The sequence below is a fragment of the Pagrus pagrus genome, assembly GCF_965226575.1.
Source record: "Pagrus pagrus genome assembly, chromosome: 18".
NCBI classification, from domain to species: domain Eukaryota; kingdom Metazoa; phylum Chordata; class Actinopteri; order Spariformes; family Sparidae; genus Pagrus; species Pagrus pagrus.
The window spans coordinates 27,227,577-27,249,155 of record NC_140202.1 but is presented as its reverse complement, the minus strand read 5'-3'; the positions used below and the strand labels follow the sequence as shown (position 1 = coordinate 27,249,155).

The window sequence follows — 21,579 nt, the reverse complement described above, 5'->3', positions numbered from 1 at the left end:
CCTTATTCTTGCAAAACATGTGGGAAAGCTTTCAGCCAAAGTGCAAACTTAACAGTCCACATGAGAATCCACACAGGTGAGAAACCGTATACTTGCCAAACATGTGGGAAGACTTTCAGGCAAAACGGTAGCTTAAAATGTCACATGAGAATCCACACAGGTGAGAAGCCATCATTTTGCAAGACCTGGGGGAAAAGTTTCTCTGATCAGTCTGCTTTGAAGAGACATTTGAGGACACGTACAGGCGAGTAGCTTTGTATTTGCGAAATATGTTGGAGGTGATTCAGTTCTAGTGTTTCATGCATAATTGCAGAACTGTAATTTGAAATTATATACCTGAAAAATCCTCAGAGGTTCAGTATACACAGGAGAAATGATGAGCTGAAAGCTGAATGTGTACAATTTCCACTTGAGATGATGTCACAATATGTTTATGTGTCAACATCTTCATGCTGATTTGCCCATATTTGTGAAAATGATAATTAAAACATCCAGTTAATTGGTCTCATGTGTCCCACTTACTATCCCTCCTGGGGTCCGTTTCACAAAGCAGGTTCAACAAACTCTGAGTCTAACCTTGAACTCCAAGTTGATCTGCTCTGAGATAGGAAACTCTGAGTATAAAAAAAAAGTATAAAAAGACAGCATCAATGGAGCCCCGATTCGACGAGTCACCATGGCAACGGGGAAGAGGAGGGCTACGTGTTTTTTATTAATGCGCTCATACGGTGAGTTTGAGCTCGTTTTTAGAAGGAAGTGTAAGCAGCTTAAGATGAAACACAAAAACTTTGTTCAAACAGGTAAGACCTCGGCATAATCTCATGGGGGTACCTCATTTTGATCATGTTTTACATTGTAAAGTAAATATTAAGTGGCTGTTTGACTGTACAGTAGTTTTATTCCCAACATAATGCTGTTTTCACACGCATAAATGTCTTCTCATCTATATCATGTTCTGTTAAATAATTAAGCCTATTTAAACTAACAGAGACTTCTACTCAGCCAACAGAAAGAAAGAAGATGCCTGTAAAACGGGTGGTGGCCCAGCACCGCCACCTCTAACAGAGCCAGAGCCAGAGCCCTAAGCCAGAATTTAGGAAGGCCAGTGGCTGAGCTCATCCTCTGAACTCACCCCCCAAGACGCGAGTGCTTTTATAAAATGTAATATGCCTAGACCTATATATATATTTTAAGCCTATTCATAAAAATATTTATTTCCCTTTCATGACTTTTTTTTTAACTTTTGTAAAGTGCTCTCCATCTCCGACGTTGTATAAAAAACTCCCATTTGCTAAAAAAACGCAACGCAACACACAATATCTGCTGGGATGTGAGAGCATGACTTCGGTTGGTAATGTTGGAAATGTAAGGACGGATTAGGTTGTGTATGTAAATGATGGACTGTGACGTGAAACGGTACCGCTCAAAAAGATAATTGTCTGGAAATGCAAGAACATCTATGCGCGGTCTGATGATCATCTCCCGACGAGTATTTACGCTGCACCTTCATCCACGGGATCATTATCAAAAGGACACGCCATGGTAGTGAAAATAGTCGCCACCTAATATAACTTCTAATGTCGCCTACTGACTGATTTTTGCAATGCTTTTCTCACAAAACAGACAGCAGAGCTATATTACGCCAAAACTCGCCTGTTGACTGAATGAATGAGGAAATCAAATACCGTGTGTGGCTGAAAGAGGCGGAGACAGAGAGAAACTCGAGGTTTGTTGAGGAAAACCTGGTCCCGACCAGGTTAGGTTCATAGAGTATGTTACCATGGTAACTGACCGAGATTGGTACCTCTCTCTGTGAAACAGGCTGGAGTTACCCCTATTTCTCTGTTTTGAGTTACCTCCCTTTGTGAGTTTTCCTCATTACAGGGTTAACAGACTCAGAGTTTTCACTAAACCTGCTTTGTGAAACGGACCCCAGGTGTCATGCTTTCCTACAAACATTTATATGTTAAATACTTGTAGTTTTTCCAGTAGCTTCCATGTAAGTAACCAAAAAGTAAGCTGTTAGTTCAAAGCAGCAGTTTAGAAAAGAGTGGCACATTTCTTTGTGAAATTAAGCAGAGTAGATCTAAACCTTAATATAAGGAGTACAACAAACATAGTGTAAACACTGTGTAATAACAGTATAAAAGTGGTGTTAAATAAAGTTAATTAAATTAATATAAATAAAGTTATGAAAGTATTTTGTCCAAATTATTTATTCAGGTTTAAAAGTGTAGTCAGATATGTTTTAAACAGGTTCTGAATGAAAATGTGTCGAGTCTGAAGCGGAACTAAAAGCCTCCGCACTTCCCCTGTCGGAGCTTAACAGCGTGACACCCAGCAGAAGTAAACAGCAGCAGCTAGTAGCATTAGCTGCCTGTGTTTAATGAACGAGGTGGAAGACGGTACTGAGTCACAGCGCAGCTCGTTATTGAATTAGTAATTAAAGAACAATGAGTTCAGTTGAGACTTTGAGAGAGTTTGTCAACGAGCGACTAACTGCTGCTGCTGAAGAAATATTCCGAGTTTTTAAAACAACTATCGTCCAGTACGAGGAAGAGATCGACCGGCAGCGCGTCATGCTGGATATCTGCTGGAAACCCCAAGTAAAGTTACACAGGATAGGTGAGGAGAAGTTTCTTATTTTAATAACACTAATGTTCAGAGCCCTGGAGTGGCCATAGAGGGGGAGATATGCATCGCAGCCACGTTTTACTACATGGAGCGAACATACGAGTGTTTCCCTCGTTTGGTTCATTCCACTCCGGGACTCCGGAGGTTCTGAGTGCCCGCTGCACGGCTGGGCTCCGTTCTATAGGAGACCGCAGCGAAACTCCACTCAAAAAATGCTGATTTTACACACAAAACGTTCAGAAAACTACGAGGAGCACTTAAACTCAACAGAAAGAGGTGTGTCTCATTGAACCTATTATGAAGACAAGTCGGCATTGATTTTGTGTCAGTGGGTCAGATGAGCTGGAAACTATTGGGAAAAATGTAGATTTGACATTCAAAACATTACTAACAAGGAAAATGATGTTTTTTGCCGACCAAGGTATGAAATACAGAGCCGAAAACATTTCCCAGAAGAATTAACCCTAACCCCAGCTACTTTGCTCAGATGAGGGCATGAATATTGTTTCTGTTTTTTTTTTTTACTTTATCAACGGTGATATGTTGTGGTTTCTTTCTTGTGACAAATGTACTCATTGTAAGTCGCTTTGGACAAAAGTGTCTGCTAAATGCCCCCAATGTAAATGTTCCAGCTCTTTACGATGAGACGATTGAAAAGACCCTAACCCTTCATGGCCACAGAGTCCTACGTGAAGCAAGGACTGCCCATTTTATTGATAACTAGTGGGAAACACACTCCTACATGCTACAAACAAGAGGGATGCAGGAGACTCATACCGGTGCTAATCACCACTCAGAGAAGTGCACTCACCTCTGAGCATGCTGTTCAGTTGCTGTTCCTGAAGAAGAACATGCATATTTGAGGATGAATTGAAATGTGCTCAGGTTTACATAATACAAGTTACTACAAATAAAGGTTGATTGGTTGATTAAATGATCTCTGCCTTTTGTTCTCTGTCCCTCCAGATCTCCCACAGCAACATGTCTGTAAGGAGGAGGAGGTTCTCGCTGACCAGCAGGTCTGTAACCAGGAGAGGAACTCCAGTCTGGACCAAGAGGACCCAGAGCCTCCAGAGATTAAAGAGGAACAGGAGGAACTCTGCACCAGTCGAGAAGGAGAGCAGCTTGTACTGAAGGTTGAGACAGATACCGTCATGTTGACTCCAACTCATGAGGAAAGTGACCACAGTGAAGCAGAACCAAAAAATGACCACCAGCTCCTCTCTAACAACTCTCATGTAGCTGAGAGCCAAGATCAGAAAGGAGGAAAACATGGAGATTCAGGATCAGCTGGAGTTGGAGAGCCAAAACAAAAGAAAAGACAACACAGGAGCAAAAGACACAGTGATAATGCAAAAAACTCTACCTCATCAGACATTCACCATCACACTCAACCAGGTAAAAAGTCTTTAAAATGTGACACATGTGGAAAGGCTTTTAAGTTTGAGTCCCTATTGAATGTACACCTAAGAACCCACACAGGTGAGAAGCCTTATTCTTGCAAAACATGTGGAAAAGCTTTCAGTACAAGTACTCACTTAAAAGTCCACATGAGAACCCACACAGGTGAGAAACCGTATTCTTGCACAACATGTGGGAAAGTTTTCACTCGAAGTGCTGACTTAACAGTCCACATGAGAACCCACACAGGTGAGAAACCGTATTCTTGCAAAACATGTGGGAAGACTTTCAGAGACAGAACTGCCATAAAAAATCACATGAGAATCCACACTGGTGAGAAGCCGTATACTTGCAAAACATGTGGAAAAGCTTTCAAGACTTGTCTTCCATTGAATCGGCACATGAGAATCCACACTGGTGAGAAGCCGTATACTTGCAAAACATGTGGAAAAGCTTTCAGTCAAAGTGCAAACTTAAAAGTCCACATGAGAACCCACACAGGTGAGAAGCCATATTCTTGCACAACATGTGGGAAGACTTTCAGCCTAAATTCATCCTTAACAGTCCACATGAGAACCCACACAGGTGAGAAACCGTATTCTTGCAAAATATGTGGAAAAACTTTCAAGGACAACCGTGTCATGAAAAATCACGTGAGAACACACACAGGTGAGAAGCCTTTTCCCTGTAAAATTTGTGGGATGGCTTTCGGGGTTCGTGCTCATTTAACATTTCACATGAGAACCCACACAGGTGAGAGGCCTTTTACCTGTAAAATTTGCGGGATGGCTTTCGGGGTTCGTGCTCATTTAACAGTTCACATGAGAATCCACACTGGTGAGAAGCCGTATACTTGCAAAACATGTGGGAAAGCTTTCATGACTTGTGTTGAATTGAATCGGCACATGAGAACCCACACAGGTGAGAAACCGTATTCTTGCAAAACATGTGGGAACGCTTTCAAGCGAAGTTTTCACTTAACAGTCCACATGAGAACCCACACAGGTGAGAAGCCTTATTCTTGCAAAACATGTGGAAAAGCTTTCAGCCAAAGTACAAACTTAACAGTTCACATGAGAACGCACACAGGTGAGACACCATATTATTGCAAAACGTGGGAAGACTTTCAAGGACAGCAGTGACATAACATGTCAAAGAAGAACTCACACTGGTGCGAAGCCATATACTTGCATATCATGTGGCGAAGTGTAGTGTAATATAACCATATAACCATAAGCAAGTAGTTAGTGGTTAATGACAACTGGTAACAAGTACTGAGATGTTAAAGAATCTAATCAAAATGTGAATGAATCATAAATGAATGGTTAAAACATGTATTGCTCTGCACTAGTTGATTGAACATGCAACCATTGATCGAATTGATGATTAAACTACTGAATTGTGTTAACTTGGAGTGAAATATAACCACAAATGTAAGAGTGAAATCATGTAACTAAATATATACCACTGTAGGGAAACATGCCTAATGCTCTCATGTGGACCTTTGACCTGCTGAGGCCCTGTTGTTTTTTCATTATTAACACTTTCCATCTGTATGAGGACGTTATCAGGATGGAGACGCCGGGATGTCTCCCCGTGTCATCTCTTAGGAGGGAGAACAACACTCTCTCTCATAAAACCACCAGAGGGAATCAGTTTGAATTAATTTACGATGGTAACCCCCTGTACGAACTCTTTTTGACCTAACAAACAGGGACATTCCTTTCACACAGGTCAAACGAAGGAAACATATGAAGCTACTTCTCCTTTAAAACCTCAACCAAAGGAACCGGGATTGTTTGTGATAAAATTGTTTGTGATATAATGTCTTTCTAATTGTAATTAGGTAACACGTCTGATGGACCGATCGTGCTATCTGTCCCTCAAACGTGTTCTTCTTCTCCCTACTTTCCAATACACACACTAGAGAAAAGGACGGTGGAAAACCCCCTTTCTCTACCTCCTCTCTTTGAAGAGATTAACGACACATCTGGCTCAGTCTTATCTTTGGTACATTCCAAACAAATGGTCAGAGTTTCCTCTAGACTTCAGAAGCATTTCTAATTAACCATTAAATCAGAGTCTCACCTGTTTAATTCTTACAATTTGAAATCCAGTAAAATAAGCTCATCAAACTGAACCAATTCCTAAGTTTCTGTGATGAACATGGACTGAGATCCTGCTTAATGCTCACTGGTGTCTGGTGTTTGGTGGAGTCACAGTGCCATCTAGTGGTAAGTTATGGTTAACTGGATTAGACTGTCGGAGATCTTTTTAGTTTTCTAGCGTGTTTATAAACTACAATTTAAAAGTCTGTAAAATGTTTTTCTTCACAAGCCTTAAGCTAACACTAGAAGGAACATGTATAAGCGACCAGTTTCATCAGTCCTACGTTGTTTTCAAGTGTATTCTTATGTTCTGATCCAGTGTTGATTTCATTTAAGTGTTCAATGATTTTAATCAGATCATATTGTCTTATTGTTTCACAAAAGTCCATCTACTTTTGCCATGGTAAAGTTCTGAGAAAGGCTAAGCGCGATTTCGAAGCGTTAACTTGATAGTTGGAATTAATCAAGTTTAAAGGTGTGGAATTAAAACAACCACACTAGGAGTGTGGTTAGTACGCCCCTTTTGGTCCGCCTGCAAGCCGGGACTACTAAAGCCAAGGGACAGAACTCCCTCGCTCTCTCCTCTCCTCTCCTCTTTTCTCTTCTTTGCTAAATTTTTCAACACTTTACTTTGCTTCTTTTTGTAACAAGCTCCTAGGTATAAAAATCTCCGTACAATCGACCACGTGCGATAATCTTTAAGAGCTTTTATTTTGTTAGACGTTAATAGAAGTAAGTTCCGTCCTTATTATTTTTGTTAAGTATCACTATTTTATTCAGTGGAACAGAATTCAGTTTAATTATTCTTGTATTGAGAAATAACTGAGGAAGCGCCAGGCCAGCGTTATCCTTTCGTTATCCTCGTCAGGAAAGTTAAATATCAGTTGAATTAGAGTTAAAAGTCGCCACTCAGAGTGTGAAGATAAACAACAGTCTTTTTTAAGACTAAAACGCCAAGCAAAACGTGCAGTGTCACTGCCTGTTTCCACAAACCTAGGACCACGGTTTGCAACGACTTTGTGCCAAGCTGAAGTTACGCTGCCCTCTACGCTCACGAGCGGTACCATCCCGCTGGGCAGCGAACCGGACCATCCTCTGCTGAGCGCTGGACCAGCTGATCTCTCTCCGACACCTGGACGAGAGAGAGCCGCCTGCTGTGAAGTCGGATCGACCGCATCTTCCCTCCTTCGTCGGGACCCGCAGCTACCGCGAGCCAGCAATCCCTCAGACGAAATCCGGCAGAAAGATCGAAGCGAAAGGCTTCTCCACTCTTCAGACAAAGTAGGCTAAGCATCTTGCACACGTTTCACTAAACGTTCATGAGTTGGTGTTCTTTTAATTCCTAATTCATAATAATCTTTTCACAAGACAAGTCCGGTTAGGGTCTCGTTAGTATCAAAATTACTCTCGTAACATTTGAATGCTGCCCAGACTCACGACTTTACCATCGCTCATCCACCTTAAATAATCCTGTCACTTTAACCATATAGTCTTCACATTTCTGTTTGTTTTATTGTTGTCTGAATCATCATTTCATTTATCCACCTTGATTTATTTAGTAAATAAACATATTTAACCGTACGTCGTTGTCTGTGCTTACTTGCTTTGATGTGGAGAATCGAGGAAACTGTATAAAGAAGTCACTAATTCAGCTATGAGACTAACTAAATTGATTTAAATTGATACAAGTTAACCTTGTTTGGTCGGATTTGATTAATTACCTCCGGATTATTCAAATAGACAAAACATCGGAGGTGGTGCCCCATTAACGAGTGTTTTATTAATCTTCAGTGATTAATACATTGCCTTTAATACAGTGTATCTCCTACACCACACTTTTATTATTATCTTTGAAAGAAATGCAGTCAGTAGGGCAGGGGAACACATCAAGGAGGAGACAGAGTTAAAAAAACGTCTCACGGCTGCAGCACAGTGGAGGAGCGTTCAAGGCCGCGAAGTGGCAGCGCTGTAGAAGTGATGTGCAGGGGAAGTCCAGGATACCAGCTGCAAAGGGACTTCAAAGCGTATGCCCAGTGAGGAGGTTGTCTTGACCGATGTTGGCATGTGTGGGTACATGCTTAGCCTCGCGCAGGGAAATACCAGAGTCAGCTAAATTTGATACATAGAGGATAGAGTAAGGATTGGATAAACTGTGGTGTCCAACCCCCATCTGAGTGAGTATAAGGAATGTATTTTGTGTTGAGAATTTGGGTCTTTTTTGATGAGCTTTTGTCTGTGAGATCTCATGTTTTGATTGTCGACAATTGAACATTCCTGCACTCAGCTTTGGAGGACTCCTGGAGATTATTTCCTTTTTATTGGGGACTTTTTGAAATTATGAAAAAACTTTTTTAACAATCAAAAAATCAGAAATTGAGACACAACTGAGGCTTTCAACTGAAGTGCAAACTTAGTCCACATGAGAACTCACACAGGTGAGAAGCCATCATTTTGCGAGACCTGGAGGAAAAGTTTCTCTGATCAGTCTGCTTTGAAGAGACATTTGAGGACATGTACAGGCGAGTAGCTTTGTATTTGCAAAATATGTTGGAGGTGATTCAGTTCTAGTGTTTCATGCATAGTTGAAAAATCCTCAGAGGCTCAATATACACAGGAGAAATGATGAGCTGAAAGCTGAATGTGTACAATTTCCCTTTGAGACGATGTCACAATATGTTTATGTGTCAATATCTTCATGCTGATTTGCCCATATTTGTGAAAATGATGATTAAAAAGTCGAATTAACTGGTCTCATGTGTCCCACTTATTATCGCTCCTCGTGTGACTCTTTTCTCCAAACATTTATATGTTAAATACTTGTAGTTTTTCCAGTAGCTTCCATGCAAGTAACCAAAAAGTAAGCTGTTAGTTGAAAGTAGCAGTTTAGAAAAGAGTGGCACATTTCTTTGTGGAATTAAGCAGAGTAGATCTAAACCTTAATACAAGGAGTACAACAAACATAGTGTAAACACAGTGTGTAAAAACAGTATAAAAGTGGTGTAAAATATAGTTAATTAAATTAATACAAATAAATGTAAGAAATGGAAAATGAAAGGAGTTTGCTTCACAACTGTACGACATTTTTTGTCCCAATTACTTATTGACGTTTAAAAGTGTAGTCAGATATGTTTTAAACAAGTTCTGAATAAAACGTGTTGAGTCTGAAGCGGAACTAAAAGCCTCCGCACTTCCCCTGTCGGAGCTTAACAGCGTGACACCCAGCAGAAGTAAACAGCAGCAGCTAGTAGCATTAGCTGCCTGTGTGTGATGAACGAGGTGGAAGACGGTACTGAGTCACAGCGCAGCTCGTTATTGAATTAGTAATTAAAGAACAATGAGTTCAGTTGAGACTTTGAGAGAGTTTGTCAACGAGCGACTAACTGCTGCTGCTGAAGAAATATTCCGAGTTTTTAAAACAACTATCGTCCAGTACGAGGAAGAGATCGACCGGCAGCGCGTCATGCTGGATATCTGCTGGAAACCCCAAGTAAAGTTACACAGGATAGGTGAGGAGAAGTTTCTTATTTTAATAACGCTAATGTTCAGAGCCCTGGAGTGGCCATAGAGGGGAGATATGCATCGCAGCCACGTTTCACTACATGGAGCGAACATACGAGTGTTTCCCTCGTTTGGTTGATTCCACTCCGGGACTCCGGAGGTTCTGAGTGCCCGCTGCACGGCTGGGCTCCGTTCTATAGGAGACCGCAGCGAAACTCCACTCAAAAAATGCTGATTTTACACACAAAATGTTCAGAAAACTACGAGGAGCACTTAAACTCAACAGAAAGAGGTGTGTCTCATTGAACCTATTATGAAGACATGTCGGCATTGATATTGCGTCAGTGGGTCAGATGAGCTGGAAACTATTGGGAAAATGTAGATTTTATATTCAAAACATTCATATTGAGGAAAATTATGTTTTTTGTCAATTAGTATATACACTGGAACCAAGGTATGAAATACAGAGCAGAAAATATTTCACAGAAAAAGCTATTCCAGCTCTTTATGATGAGACGAGAGGAAAGGTGGAGGATCGCTCCAGTCTGCAGAGAGAATTGTGCTCACCTGCGATGGATGGACTTCACGGGCCACAGAGTCCTACGTGAAGCAAGGACTGTACATTTTATTGATAACGAGTGGGAAACACACTCCTACATGCTACAAACAAGAGGGATGCAGGAGACTCATACCGGTGCTAATCACCACTCAGAGAAGTGCACTCACCTCTGAGCATGCTGTTCAGTTGCTGTTCCTGAAGAAGAACGTGCATATTTCATTATGAATTGAAACGTGCTCAGGTTTACATAATACAAGTTACTACAAATAAAGTTTGATTGGTTGATTAAATGATCTCTGCCTTTTGTTCTCTGTCCCTCCAGAGCTCCCACAGCAACATGTCTGTAAGGGGGAGGAGGTTCTCGCTGACCAGCAGGTCTGTAACCAGAAGAGGAACTCCAGTCTGGACCAAGAGGACCCAGAGCCTCCAGAGATTAAAGAGGAACAGGAGGAACTCTGCACCAGTCGGGAGGGAGAGCAGCTTGTACTGAAGGTTGAGACGGATACCGTCATGTTGACTCCAACATATGAGGAAATTGACCACAGTGAAGCAGAACCAAAAAGTGACCACCAGCTCCTCTCTAACAACTCTCATGTAGCTGAGAGCCAAGATCAGAAAGGAGGAAAACATGGAGATTCAGGATCAGCTGGAGATGGAGAGCCAAAACAACAGAAAAGACATCACAGAAGCAAAAGTCACAGTGATAATGCAAAAAACTCTACCTCATCAGACATTCACCATCACACTCACCCAGGTAAACAGTCTTTAAAATGTGACACATGTGAAAAGGCTTTTAAGTTCAAGTCCCTATTGAATGCACACCTAAGAACCCACACAGGTGAGAAGCCTTATTCTTGCAAAACATGTGGGAAAGCTTTCACTCAAAATGCTGACTTAACAGTCCACATGAGAACCCACACAGGTGAGAATCCTCATTCTTGCAAAACATGTGGGAAAGCTTTCACTCAAAATGCTGACTTAACAGTCCACATGAGAACCCACACAGGTGAGAAGCCTCATTCTTGCAAAACATGTGGGAAAGCTTTCAACCGAAGTTCTCACTTAACAGTCCACATGCGAATCCACACAGGTGAGAAACCGTATTCTTGCAAAACATGTGGGAAGACTTTCAAGAGTCATGGTGAATTGAGACAGCACATGACAAACCACACTGGTGAGACGCCGTATACTTGCAAAACTTGTGGGAACGCTTTCAAGCGAAGTTTTCACTTAACAGTCCACATGAGAATCCACACAGGTGAGAAGCCTTTTACCTGTGAAATTTGTGGGAAGGCTTTTGGGCTTCGTGCTCACTTAACCCGTCACATGAGAACTCACACTGGTGAGAAGCCGTATACTTGCAAAACATGTGGGGAAGCTTTCAGCCAATGTGCTCACTTAAAAGTCCACATGAGAACCCACAACGGTGAGATGCCGTATACTTGCCAAACATGTGGGAAGACTTTCAGGCAAAACAGTAACTTAAAATGTCACATGAGAATCCACACAGGTGAGAAGCCATCATTTTGCAAGACCTGGGGGAAAAGTTTCTCTGATCAGTCTGCTTTGAAGAGACATTTGAGGACACGTACAGGCGAGTAGCTTTGTATTTGCGAAATATGTTGGAGGTGATTCAGTTCTAGTGTTTCATGCATAATTGCAGAACTGTAATTTGAAATTATATACCTGAAAAATCCTCAGAGGTTCAGTATACACAAGAGAAATGATGAGCTGAAAGCTGAATGTGTACAATTTCCACTTGAGAAGATGTCACAATATATGTGTCAATATCTTTATGCTGACTTTCCCATATTTGTGAAAATGATGATTAAAAAGTCAAGCTAATCTGTCTCATGTGTCCCACCTATTATCGCTCCTCGTGTCATGCTTTTCTACAAACATTTATATGTTAAATACTTGTAGTTTTCCCAGTTACGGAAGCGTATTGCATTCACTTGAGTAATTTTTTTTTGGTCTGTTTTTCAGAGTAATTTTTTTTTTGGTCTGTTTTTCAGAGTAATTTTTTTTTTGGTCTGTTTTTCGGAGTAATTTTTTTTCTGTTTTTCAGAGTAATTTTTTTCTGAGTTTAGAGAGCATTTGAAGCAATAGACGCATTCATTCCTTTATTGAAAGCTCGATAATGGAGACAAACATGACCGACTTGTTTAATTGAATCAAGTTTTACTTTGGTCTGGGTTTTAGACACTGGGAGATTGTCCTGTCTTTAAATCATATAGATGGTATTACCATTAGTTTGTCAACTTTATGCAGGCACCTGAGGATGGTGACAAGTCGCCATTCCGAACGTTCACTTTCATGTTTCGGAATGCCGGCCCTTTTTTGAAAAAAGATCGCCATTCCGAACCTGAAACCCTAACCTTAACCATAACCTGGTCGGAATGGCGGTCCGTCGGAATTGGGGTCGCCCCCCCTGAATGAGGACTTTTGCGGTTGTTCAGAAGGAAAACCCATTCAGATCTGCTAGAAATGTATAGACATATACATAGTACATAGTAATGTACATAGTACATTACTCCAGATCAGTTGGACAGATATGGCAGTTTGGAGGTTCTCGCGGGAGTTCGAAGTATCGCGATAATTCAGGGGAAAAAATTACCACGAAAAACAGAAAAAAATTACCACGAAAAACAGAAAAAAATTACCACGCAAAACAGAAAAAAATTACCACGCAAAACAGAAAATAAATTACTCTGAAAAACAGGAAAAATAATTAGTCAGAAAAACAGAAAAAAGAAACAAACCAAAAAAAAATTACTCAGAAAAACAGACCAAAAAAAAATTACTCAGAAAAACAGACCAAAAAATAAATTACTCAAGTGAATGCAATACGTACGGAAGCGTATTGCATTCACTTGAGTAGTTTATTTTTTGGTCTGTTTTTCTGAGTAATTTTTTTTTTTTTGGTCTGTTTTTCTGAGTAATTTTTTTTTGGTCTGTTTTTCTGAGTAATTTTTTTTTGGTTTGTTTCTTTTTTCTGTTTTTCTGACTAATTATTTTTCCTGTTTTTCAGAGTAATTTATTTTCTGTTTTTCGTGGTAATTTTTTTCTGTTTTTCGGAGTAATTTTTTTTCTGAATTATCGCGATACTTCGAACTCCCGCGAGAACCTCCAAACTGCCATATCTGTCCAACTGATTCTGGAGACACATTACTGCAGATCTGAATGGGCTTTCCTTCTGAACAACCGCAAAGCCCCATTCCGACCGGGTTACGGTTAAGGTTAGGGTTTCAGGTTCGGAGTGGCGATCTTTTTTCAAAAAAGGGCCGGCATTCCGAAACATGAAAGTGAACCTTCGGAGTGGCGACCTGTCGCCGTCCTCAGGTGCCTGCGTAAAGTTGACAAACTAATGGTAATACCATCTATATGACTTAAAGACAGGACTATCGCCCAGTGTCTTAAACCCAGATCAAAGTAAAACTTGATTCAATTAAACAAGTCGGTCATGTTTGTCTCCATTATCGAGCTTTCAATAAAGGAATGAATGCGTCTATTGTTTCAAATGCTCTCTAAACTCAGAAAAAAATTACTCTGAAAAACAGAAAAAAAAATTACTCCGAAAAACAGACCAAAAAAAAATTACCCCGAAAAACAGACCAAAAAAAAAATTACTCCGAAAAACAGACCAAAAAAAAATTACTCCGAAAAACAGAAATAATTACCCCGAAAAACAAACCAAAAAAAAAAATTACTCAAGTGAATGCAATACGCTTCCGTAAATACGCTTCCGTACCCAGTAGCTTCCATGCAAGTAACCAAAAAGTAAGCTGTTAGTTCAAAGTAGCAGTTTAGAAAAGAGTGGCACGTTTCTTTGTGGAATTAAGCAGAGTAGATCTACACCTTAATACAAGGAGTACAACAAACATAGCAGAGGTGGGGATTGTGGAGTCATCAAGTCATCTCCATGCCATGTATTTGTTCTGCTCAGTCACTGAACCAGGTGCATTCACTAATTAGCTCACCTTCCTGGCTGAAGAGCTGTGCTGATTGGACTCAGCTGGTTTAGTGCATGAACAGACCAAATACATGGCATGGAGATGACTCGACGACTCCACAATTCCCACCTCTGAAACATAGTGTAAACACACTGTGTAATAACAGTATAAAAGTTATGTTAAATAAAGTGAATTAAATTAATATAAATAAAGTTATGAAAGTATTTTGTCCAAATTATTTATTCAGGTTTAAAAGTGTAGTCAGATATGTTTTAAACAGGTTCTGAATGAAAATGTGTTGAGTCTGAAGCGGAACTAAAAGCCTCCGCACTTCCCCTGTCGGAGCTTAACAGCGTGACACCCAGCAGAAGTAAACAGCAGCAGCTAGTAGCATTAGCTGCCTGTGTGTGATGAACGAAGTGGAAGACGGTACTGAGTCACAGCGCAGCTCGTTATTGAATTAGTAATTAAAGAACAATGAGTTCAGTTGAGACTTTGAGAGAGTTTGTCAACGAGCGACTAACTGCTGCTGCTGAAGAAATATTCCGAGTTTTTAAAACAACTATCGTCCAGTACGAGGAAGAGATCGACCGGCAGCGCGTCATGCTGGATATCTGCTGGAAACCCCAAGTAAAGTTACACAGGATAGGTGAGGAGAAGTTTCTTATTTTAATAACACTAATGTTCAGAGCCCTGGAGTGGCCATAGAGGGGAGATATGCATCGCAGCCACGTTTCACTACATGGAGCGAACATACGAGTGTTTCCCTCGTTTGGTTCATTCCACTCCGGGACTCCGGAGGTTCTGAGTGCCCGCTGCACGGCTGGGCTCCGTTCTATAGGAGACCGCAGCGAAACTCCACTCAAAAAATGCTGATTTTACACACAAAATGTTCAGAAAACTACGAGGAGCACTAAAACTCAACAGAAAGAGGTGTGTCTCATTGAACCTATTATGAAGACATGTCGGCATTGATTTTGAGTCAGTTGGTCAGTTGAAACTATTGGGAAAAATATAGATTTTACATTCAAAATATTAATAACAAGGAAAATGATGTTTTTTGCCAAATGCTACAAACACTGGAACCAAGTCATAAAATACAGAGCAGAATATATTTCACAGAAGAAGATATTCCAGCTCTTTATGATGAGACAAGAGGAAAGGTGGAGGATCGCTCCAGTCTGCAGAGAGAATTGTGCTCACCTGCGATGGATGGACTTCACGGCCACAGAGTCCTACGTGAAGCAAGGACTGTACATTTTATTGATAACCAGCGAAAAACACACTCCTACATGCTACAAACAAGAGGGATGCAGGAGACTCATACCGGTGCTAATCACCACTCAGAGAAGTGCACTCACCTCTGAGCATGCTGTTCAGTTGCTGTTCCTGAAGAAGAACATGCATATTTGAGGATGAATTGAAATGTACTCAGGTTTACATAATACAAATTACTACAAATAAAGGTTGATTGGTTGATTAAATAATCTCTGCCTTTTGTTCTCTGTCCCTCCAGATCTCCCACAGCAACATGTCAGTAAGGAGGAGGAGGTTCTCGCTGACCAGCAGGTCTGTAACCAGGAGAGGAACTCCAGTCTGGACCAAGAGGACCCAGAGCCTCCAGAGATTAAAGAGGAACAGGAGGAACTCTGCACCAGTCGGGAGGGAGAGCTGCTTGTACTGAAGGTTGAGACAGATACCGTCATGTTGACTCCAACTCATGAGGAAAGTGACCACAGTGAAGCAGAACCAAAAAGTGACCACCAGCTCCTCTCTAACAACTCTCATGTAGCTGAGAGCCAAGATCAGAAAGGAGGAAAACATGGGGATTCAGGATCAGCTGGAGATGGAGAGCCAAAACAACAGAAAAGACATCACGGAAGCAAAAGTCACAGTGATAATGCAAAAAACTCTACCTCATCAGACATTCACCATAACACTCACCCAGGTAAACAGTCTTTCAAATGTGACACATGTGGAAAGGCTTTTAAGTTTAAGTCCTAATTGAATATACACCTAAGAACCCACACAGGTGAAAAGCCGTATACTTGCAAAACCTTTAAATTACTTATTGACGTTTAAAAGTGTAGTCAGATATGTTTTAAACAAGTTCTGAATAAAACGTGTTGAGTCTGAAGCGGAACTAAAAGCCTCCGCACTTCCCCTGTCGGAGCTTAACAGCGTGACACCCAGCAGAAGTAAACAGCAGCAGCTAGTAGCATTAGCTGCCTGTGTGTGATGAACGAAGTGGAAGACGGTACTGAGTCACAGCGCAGCTCGTTATTGAATTAGTAATTAAAGAACAATGAGTTCAGTTGAGACTTTGAGAGAGTTTGTCAACGAGCGACTAACTGCTGCTGCTGAAGAAATATTCCGAGTTTTTAAAACAACTATCGTCCAGTACGAGGAAGAGATCGACCGGCAGCGCGTCATGCTGGATATCTGCTGGAAACCCCAAGTAAAGTTACACAGGATAGGTGAGGAGAAGTTTCTTATTTTAATAACGCTAATGTTCAGAGCCCTGGAGTGGCCATAGAGGGGGAGATATGCATCGCAGCCACGTTTCACCACATGGAGCGAACATACGAGTGTTTCCCTCGTTTGGTTCATTCCACTCCGGGACTCCGGAGGTTCTGAGTGCCCGCTGCACGGCTGGGCTCCGTTCTATAGAAGACCGCAGCGAAACTCCACTCAAAAAATGCTGATTTTACACACAAAATGTTCAGAAAACTACGAGGAGCACTTAAACTCAACAGAAAGAGGTGTGTCTCATTAAACCTATTATGAAGACATGTCGGCATTGATTTTGAGTCAGTGGGTCAGATGAGCTGGAAACTATTCGGAGAAATTTAGATTTTACATTCAAAATATTAATAACAAGGAAAATGATGTTTTTTTGCCAAATGCTACAAACACTGGAACCAAGGTATAAAATACAGAGCAGAATATATTTCACAGAAGAAGCTATTCCAGCTCTTTATGAATAGACAAGAGGAAAGGTGGAGGATCGCTCCAGTCTGCAGAGAGAATTGTGCTCACCTGTGATGGATGGACTTCACGGGCCACAGAGTCCTACGTGAAGCAAGGACTGTACATTTTATTGATAACGAGTGGGAAACACACTCCTACATAAGACAAACAAGAGGGATGCAGGAGACTCATCCCGGTGCTAATCACCACTCAGAGAAGTGCACTCACCTCTGAGCATGCTGTTCAGTTGCTGTTCCTGAAGAACATGCATATTTGAGGATGAATTGAAATGTGCTCAGGTTTACATAATACAAGTTACTACAAATAAAGGTTGATTGGTTGATTAAATAATCTCTGCCTTTTGTTCTCTGTCCCTCCAGAGCTCCCACAGCAACATGTCTGTAAGGAGGAGGAGGTTCTCGCTGACCAGCAGGTCTGTAACCAGGAGAGGAACTCCAGTCTGGACCAAGAGGACCCAGAGCCTCCAGAGATTAAAGAGGAACAGGAGGAACTCTGCACCAGTCGGGAGGGAGAGCAGCTTGTACTGAAGGTTGAGACGGATACCGTCATGTTGACTCCAACTCATGAGGAAAGTGACCACAGTGAAGCAGAACCAAAAAGTGACCACCAGCTCCTCTCTAACAACTCTCATGTAGCTGAGAGCCAAGATCAGAAAGGAGGAAAACATGGAGATTCAGGATCAGCTGGAGATGGAGAGCCAAAACAAAAGAAAAGACATCACGGAAGCAAAAGTCACAGTGATAATGCAAAAAACTCTACCTCATCAGACATTCACCATCACACTCACCCAGGTAAAAAGTCTTTCATATGTGACACATGTGGAAAGGCTTTTAAGATTAAGCCCCTATTGAATGCACACCTAAAAACCCACACAGGTGAGAAGCCTCATTCTTGCCAAGTATGTGGAAAAGCTTTCAGCCGAAGTACTCACTTAAGAGTCCACATGAGAACCCACACAGGTGAGAGACCGTATACTTGCGAAACATGTGGAAAAGCTTTCAGACTAAATTCAGCCTTAACAGTACACATTAGAAGCCACACTGGTGAGAAGCCGTATACTTGCGAAACATGTGGAAAAGCTTTCAGCCAAAGTGCAAACTTAACAGTCCACATGAGAACCCACACAGGTGAGAAGCCTTTTACCTGTGAAATTTGTGGGATGGATTTCGGGGTTCGTGCTCACTTAACAGTTCACATGAGAACCCACACAGGTGAGACACCATATTCTTGCAAAACATGTGGGAAGACTTTCAAGGACAGCAGTGCCATAACATGTCAAAGGAGAACTCACACTGGTGCGAAGCCATATACTTGCATATCATGTGGCGAAGTGTAGTGTAATATAACCATATAACCATAAGTAAGTAGTTAGTGGTTAATGACAACTGGTAACAAGTACTGAGATGTTAAAGAATCTAATCAAAATGTAAATGAATCATAAATGAATGGTTAAAACATGTATTTCTCTGCACTAGTTGATTGAACATGCAACCATTGATCGAATTGATGATTAAACTACTGAATTGTGTTAACTTGGAGTGAAATATAACCACAAATGTAAGAGTGAAATCATGTAACTAAATATATACCACACTTTTATTATTATCTTTAAAAGAAATGCAGTCAGTAGGGCAGGGGAACACATCAAGGAGGAGACTGAGAGTTAAAAAAACGTCTCACGGCTGCAGCACAGTGGAGGAGCGTTCAAGGCCGCGAAGTGGCAGCGCTGTAGATGAGATGTGCAGGGGAAGTCCAGGATACCAGCTGCAAAGGGACTTCAAACCGTATGCCCAGTGAGGAGGTTGTCTTGACCAATGTTGGCATGGGTGGGTACATGGTTAGCCTCGCGCAGGTGATTCAGTTCTAGTGTTTCATGAATAGTTGAAAAATCCTCAGAGGCTCAATATACACAGGAGAAATGATGAGTTGAAAGCTGAATGTGTACAATTTCCCTTTGAGACGATGTCACAATATGTTTGTGTCAATATCTTCATGCTGATTTGCCCATATTTGTGAAAATAATGATTAAAAAGTCGAGTTAATCGGTGTCATGTGTCCCACTTATTATCGCTCCTCGTGTCACTCTTTTCTCCAAACATTTATATGTGAAATACTTGTAGTTTTTCCAGTAGCTTCCATGTAAGTAACCAAAAAGTAAGCTGTTAGTTTAAAGTAGCAGTTTAGAAAAGAGTGGCACATTTCTTTTTGGAATTAAGCAGAGTAGATCTACACCTTAATACAAGGAGTACAACAAACATAGTGTAAACACAGTGTGTAAAAACAGTATAAAAGTGGTGTAAAATATAGTTAATTAAATTAATACAAATAAATGTAAGAAATGGAAAATGAAAGGAGTTTGCTTCACAACTGTACGACATTTTTTGTCCCAATTACTTATTGACGTTTAAAAGTGTAGTCAGATATGTTTTAAACAAGTTCTGAATAAAACGTGTTGAGTCTGAAGCGGAACTAAAAGCCTCCGCACTTCCCCTGTCGGAGCTTAACAGCGTGACACCCAGCAGAAGTAAACAGCAGCAGCTAGTAGCATTAGCTGCCTGTGTGTAATGAACGAAGTGGAAGACGGTACTGAGTCACAGCGCAGCTCGTTATTGAATTAGTAATTAAAGAACAATGAGTTCAGTTGAGACTTTGAGAGAGTTTGTCAACGAGCGACTAACTGCTGCTGCTGAAGAAATATTCCGAGTTTTTAAAACAACTATCGTCCAGTACGAGGAAGAGATCGACCGGCAGCGCGTCATGCTGGATATCTGCTGGAAACCCCAAGTAAAGTTACACAGGATAGGTGAGGAGAAGTTTCTTATTTTAATAACACTAATGTTCAGAGCCCTGGAGTGGCCATAGAGGGGGAGATATGCATCGCAGCCACGTTTCACCACATGGAGCGAACATACGAGTGTTTCCCTCGTTTGGTTGATTCCACTCCGGGACTCCGGAGGTTCTGAGTGCCCGCTGCACGGCTGGGCTCCGTTCTATAGGAGACCGCAGCGAAACTCCACTCAAAAAATGCTGATTTTACACACAAAACGTTCAGAAAACTACGAGGAGCACTTAAACTCAACAGAAAGAGGTGTGTCTCATTGAACCTATTATGAAGACATGTCGGCATTGATATTGCGTCAGTGGGTCAGATGAGCTGGAAACTATTGGGAAAATGTAGATTTTATATTCAAAACATTCATATTGAGGAAAATTATGTTTTTTGTCAATTAGTATATACACTGGAACCAAGGTATGAAATACAGAGCAGAAAATATTTCACAGAAAAAGCTATTCCAGCTCTTTATGATGAGACGAGAGGAAAGGTGGAGGATCGCTCCAGTCTGCAGAGAGAATTGTGCTCACCTGCGATGGATGGACTTCATGGGCCACAGAGTCCTACGTGAAGCAAGGACTGTACATTTTATTGACAACGAGTGGGAAACACACTCCTACATGCTACAAACAAGAGGGATGCAGGAGACTCATCCCGGTGCTAATCACCACTCAGAGAAGTGCACTCACCTCTGAGCATGCTGTTCAGTTGCTGTTCCTGAAGAAGAACATGCATATTTGAGGATGAATTGAAATGTGCTCAGGTTTACATAATACAAGTTACTACAAATAAAGGTTGATTGGTTGATTAAATAATCTCTGCCTTTTGTTCTCTGTCCCTCCAGAGCTCCCACAGCAACATGTCTGTAAGGAGGAGGAGGTTCTCGCTGACCAGCAGGTCTGTAACCAGGAGAGGAACTCCAGTCTGGACCAAGAGGACCCAGAGCCTCCAGAGATTAAAGAGGAACAGGAGGAACTCTGCACCAGTCGGGAGGGAGAGCTGCTTGTACTGAAGGTTGAGACAGATACCGTCATGTTGACTCCAACTCATGAGGAAAGTGACCACAGTGAAGCAGAACCAAAAAGTGACCACCAGCTCCTCTCTAACAACTCTCATGTAGCTGAGAGCCAAGATCAGAAAGGAGGAAAACATGGAGATTCAGGATCAGCTGGAGATGGAGAGCCAAAACAAAAGAAAAGACATCACAGAAGCAAAAGTCACAGTGATAATGCAACAAACTCTACCTCATCAGACATTCACCATCACACTCACCCAGGTAAAAAGTCTTTCAAATGTGACACATGTGGAAAGGCTTTTAAGTTCAAGTACCCATTGAATATACACCTAAGAACCCACACAGGTGAGAAACTGTATTCTTGCAAAACATGTGGGAAAGCTTTCAACCGAAGTTCTCACTTAACAGTCCACATGAGAACCCACACAGGTGAGAAACCGTATTCTTGCAAAACATGTGGGAAAGCTTTCACTCGAAATGTTGACTTAACACACCACATGAGAACCCACACAGGTGAGAAACCGTATTCTTGCAAAACATGTGGGAAAGCTTTCACTCGAAATGTTGACTTAACACACCACATGAGA

General features: G+C 41.3%; 2 protein-coding genes across 2 annotated transcripts; both read left to right on the top strand.

Moving 5' to 3' along the window:
• Positions 1–16,458: 16,458 nt before the first annotated feature.
• LOC311274094 (uncharacterized protein) lies at positions 16,459–18,941 on the top strand (the record flags this gene model as incomplete). Its single annotated transcript, XM_084381510.1, has 3 exons — positions 16,459–16,630; positions 17,504–17,693; positions 18,833–18,941. The coding sequence occupies 3 exons, from the start codon at positions 16,459–16,461 to the stop codon at positions 18,939–18,941; spliced, it is 471 nt and encodes a 156-aa protein (XP_084237636.1).
• Positions 18,942–19,775: 834 nt separating this feature from the next.
• On the top strand, positions 19,776–20,997 carry LOC311274093 (uncharacterized protein; the record flags this gene model as incomplete). Its single annotated transcript, XM_084381509.1, has 2 exons — positions 19,776–19,947; positions 20,822–20,997. Coding segments are annotated over 2 exons (348 nt in total), but the record flags the coding sequence as incomplete, so codon positions are not given.
• Between the last annotated feature and the right edge of the window lie 582 nt (positions 20,998–21,579).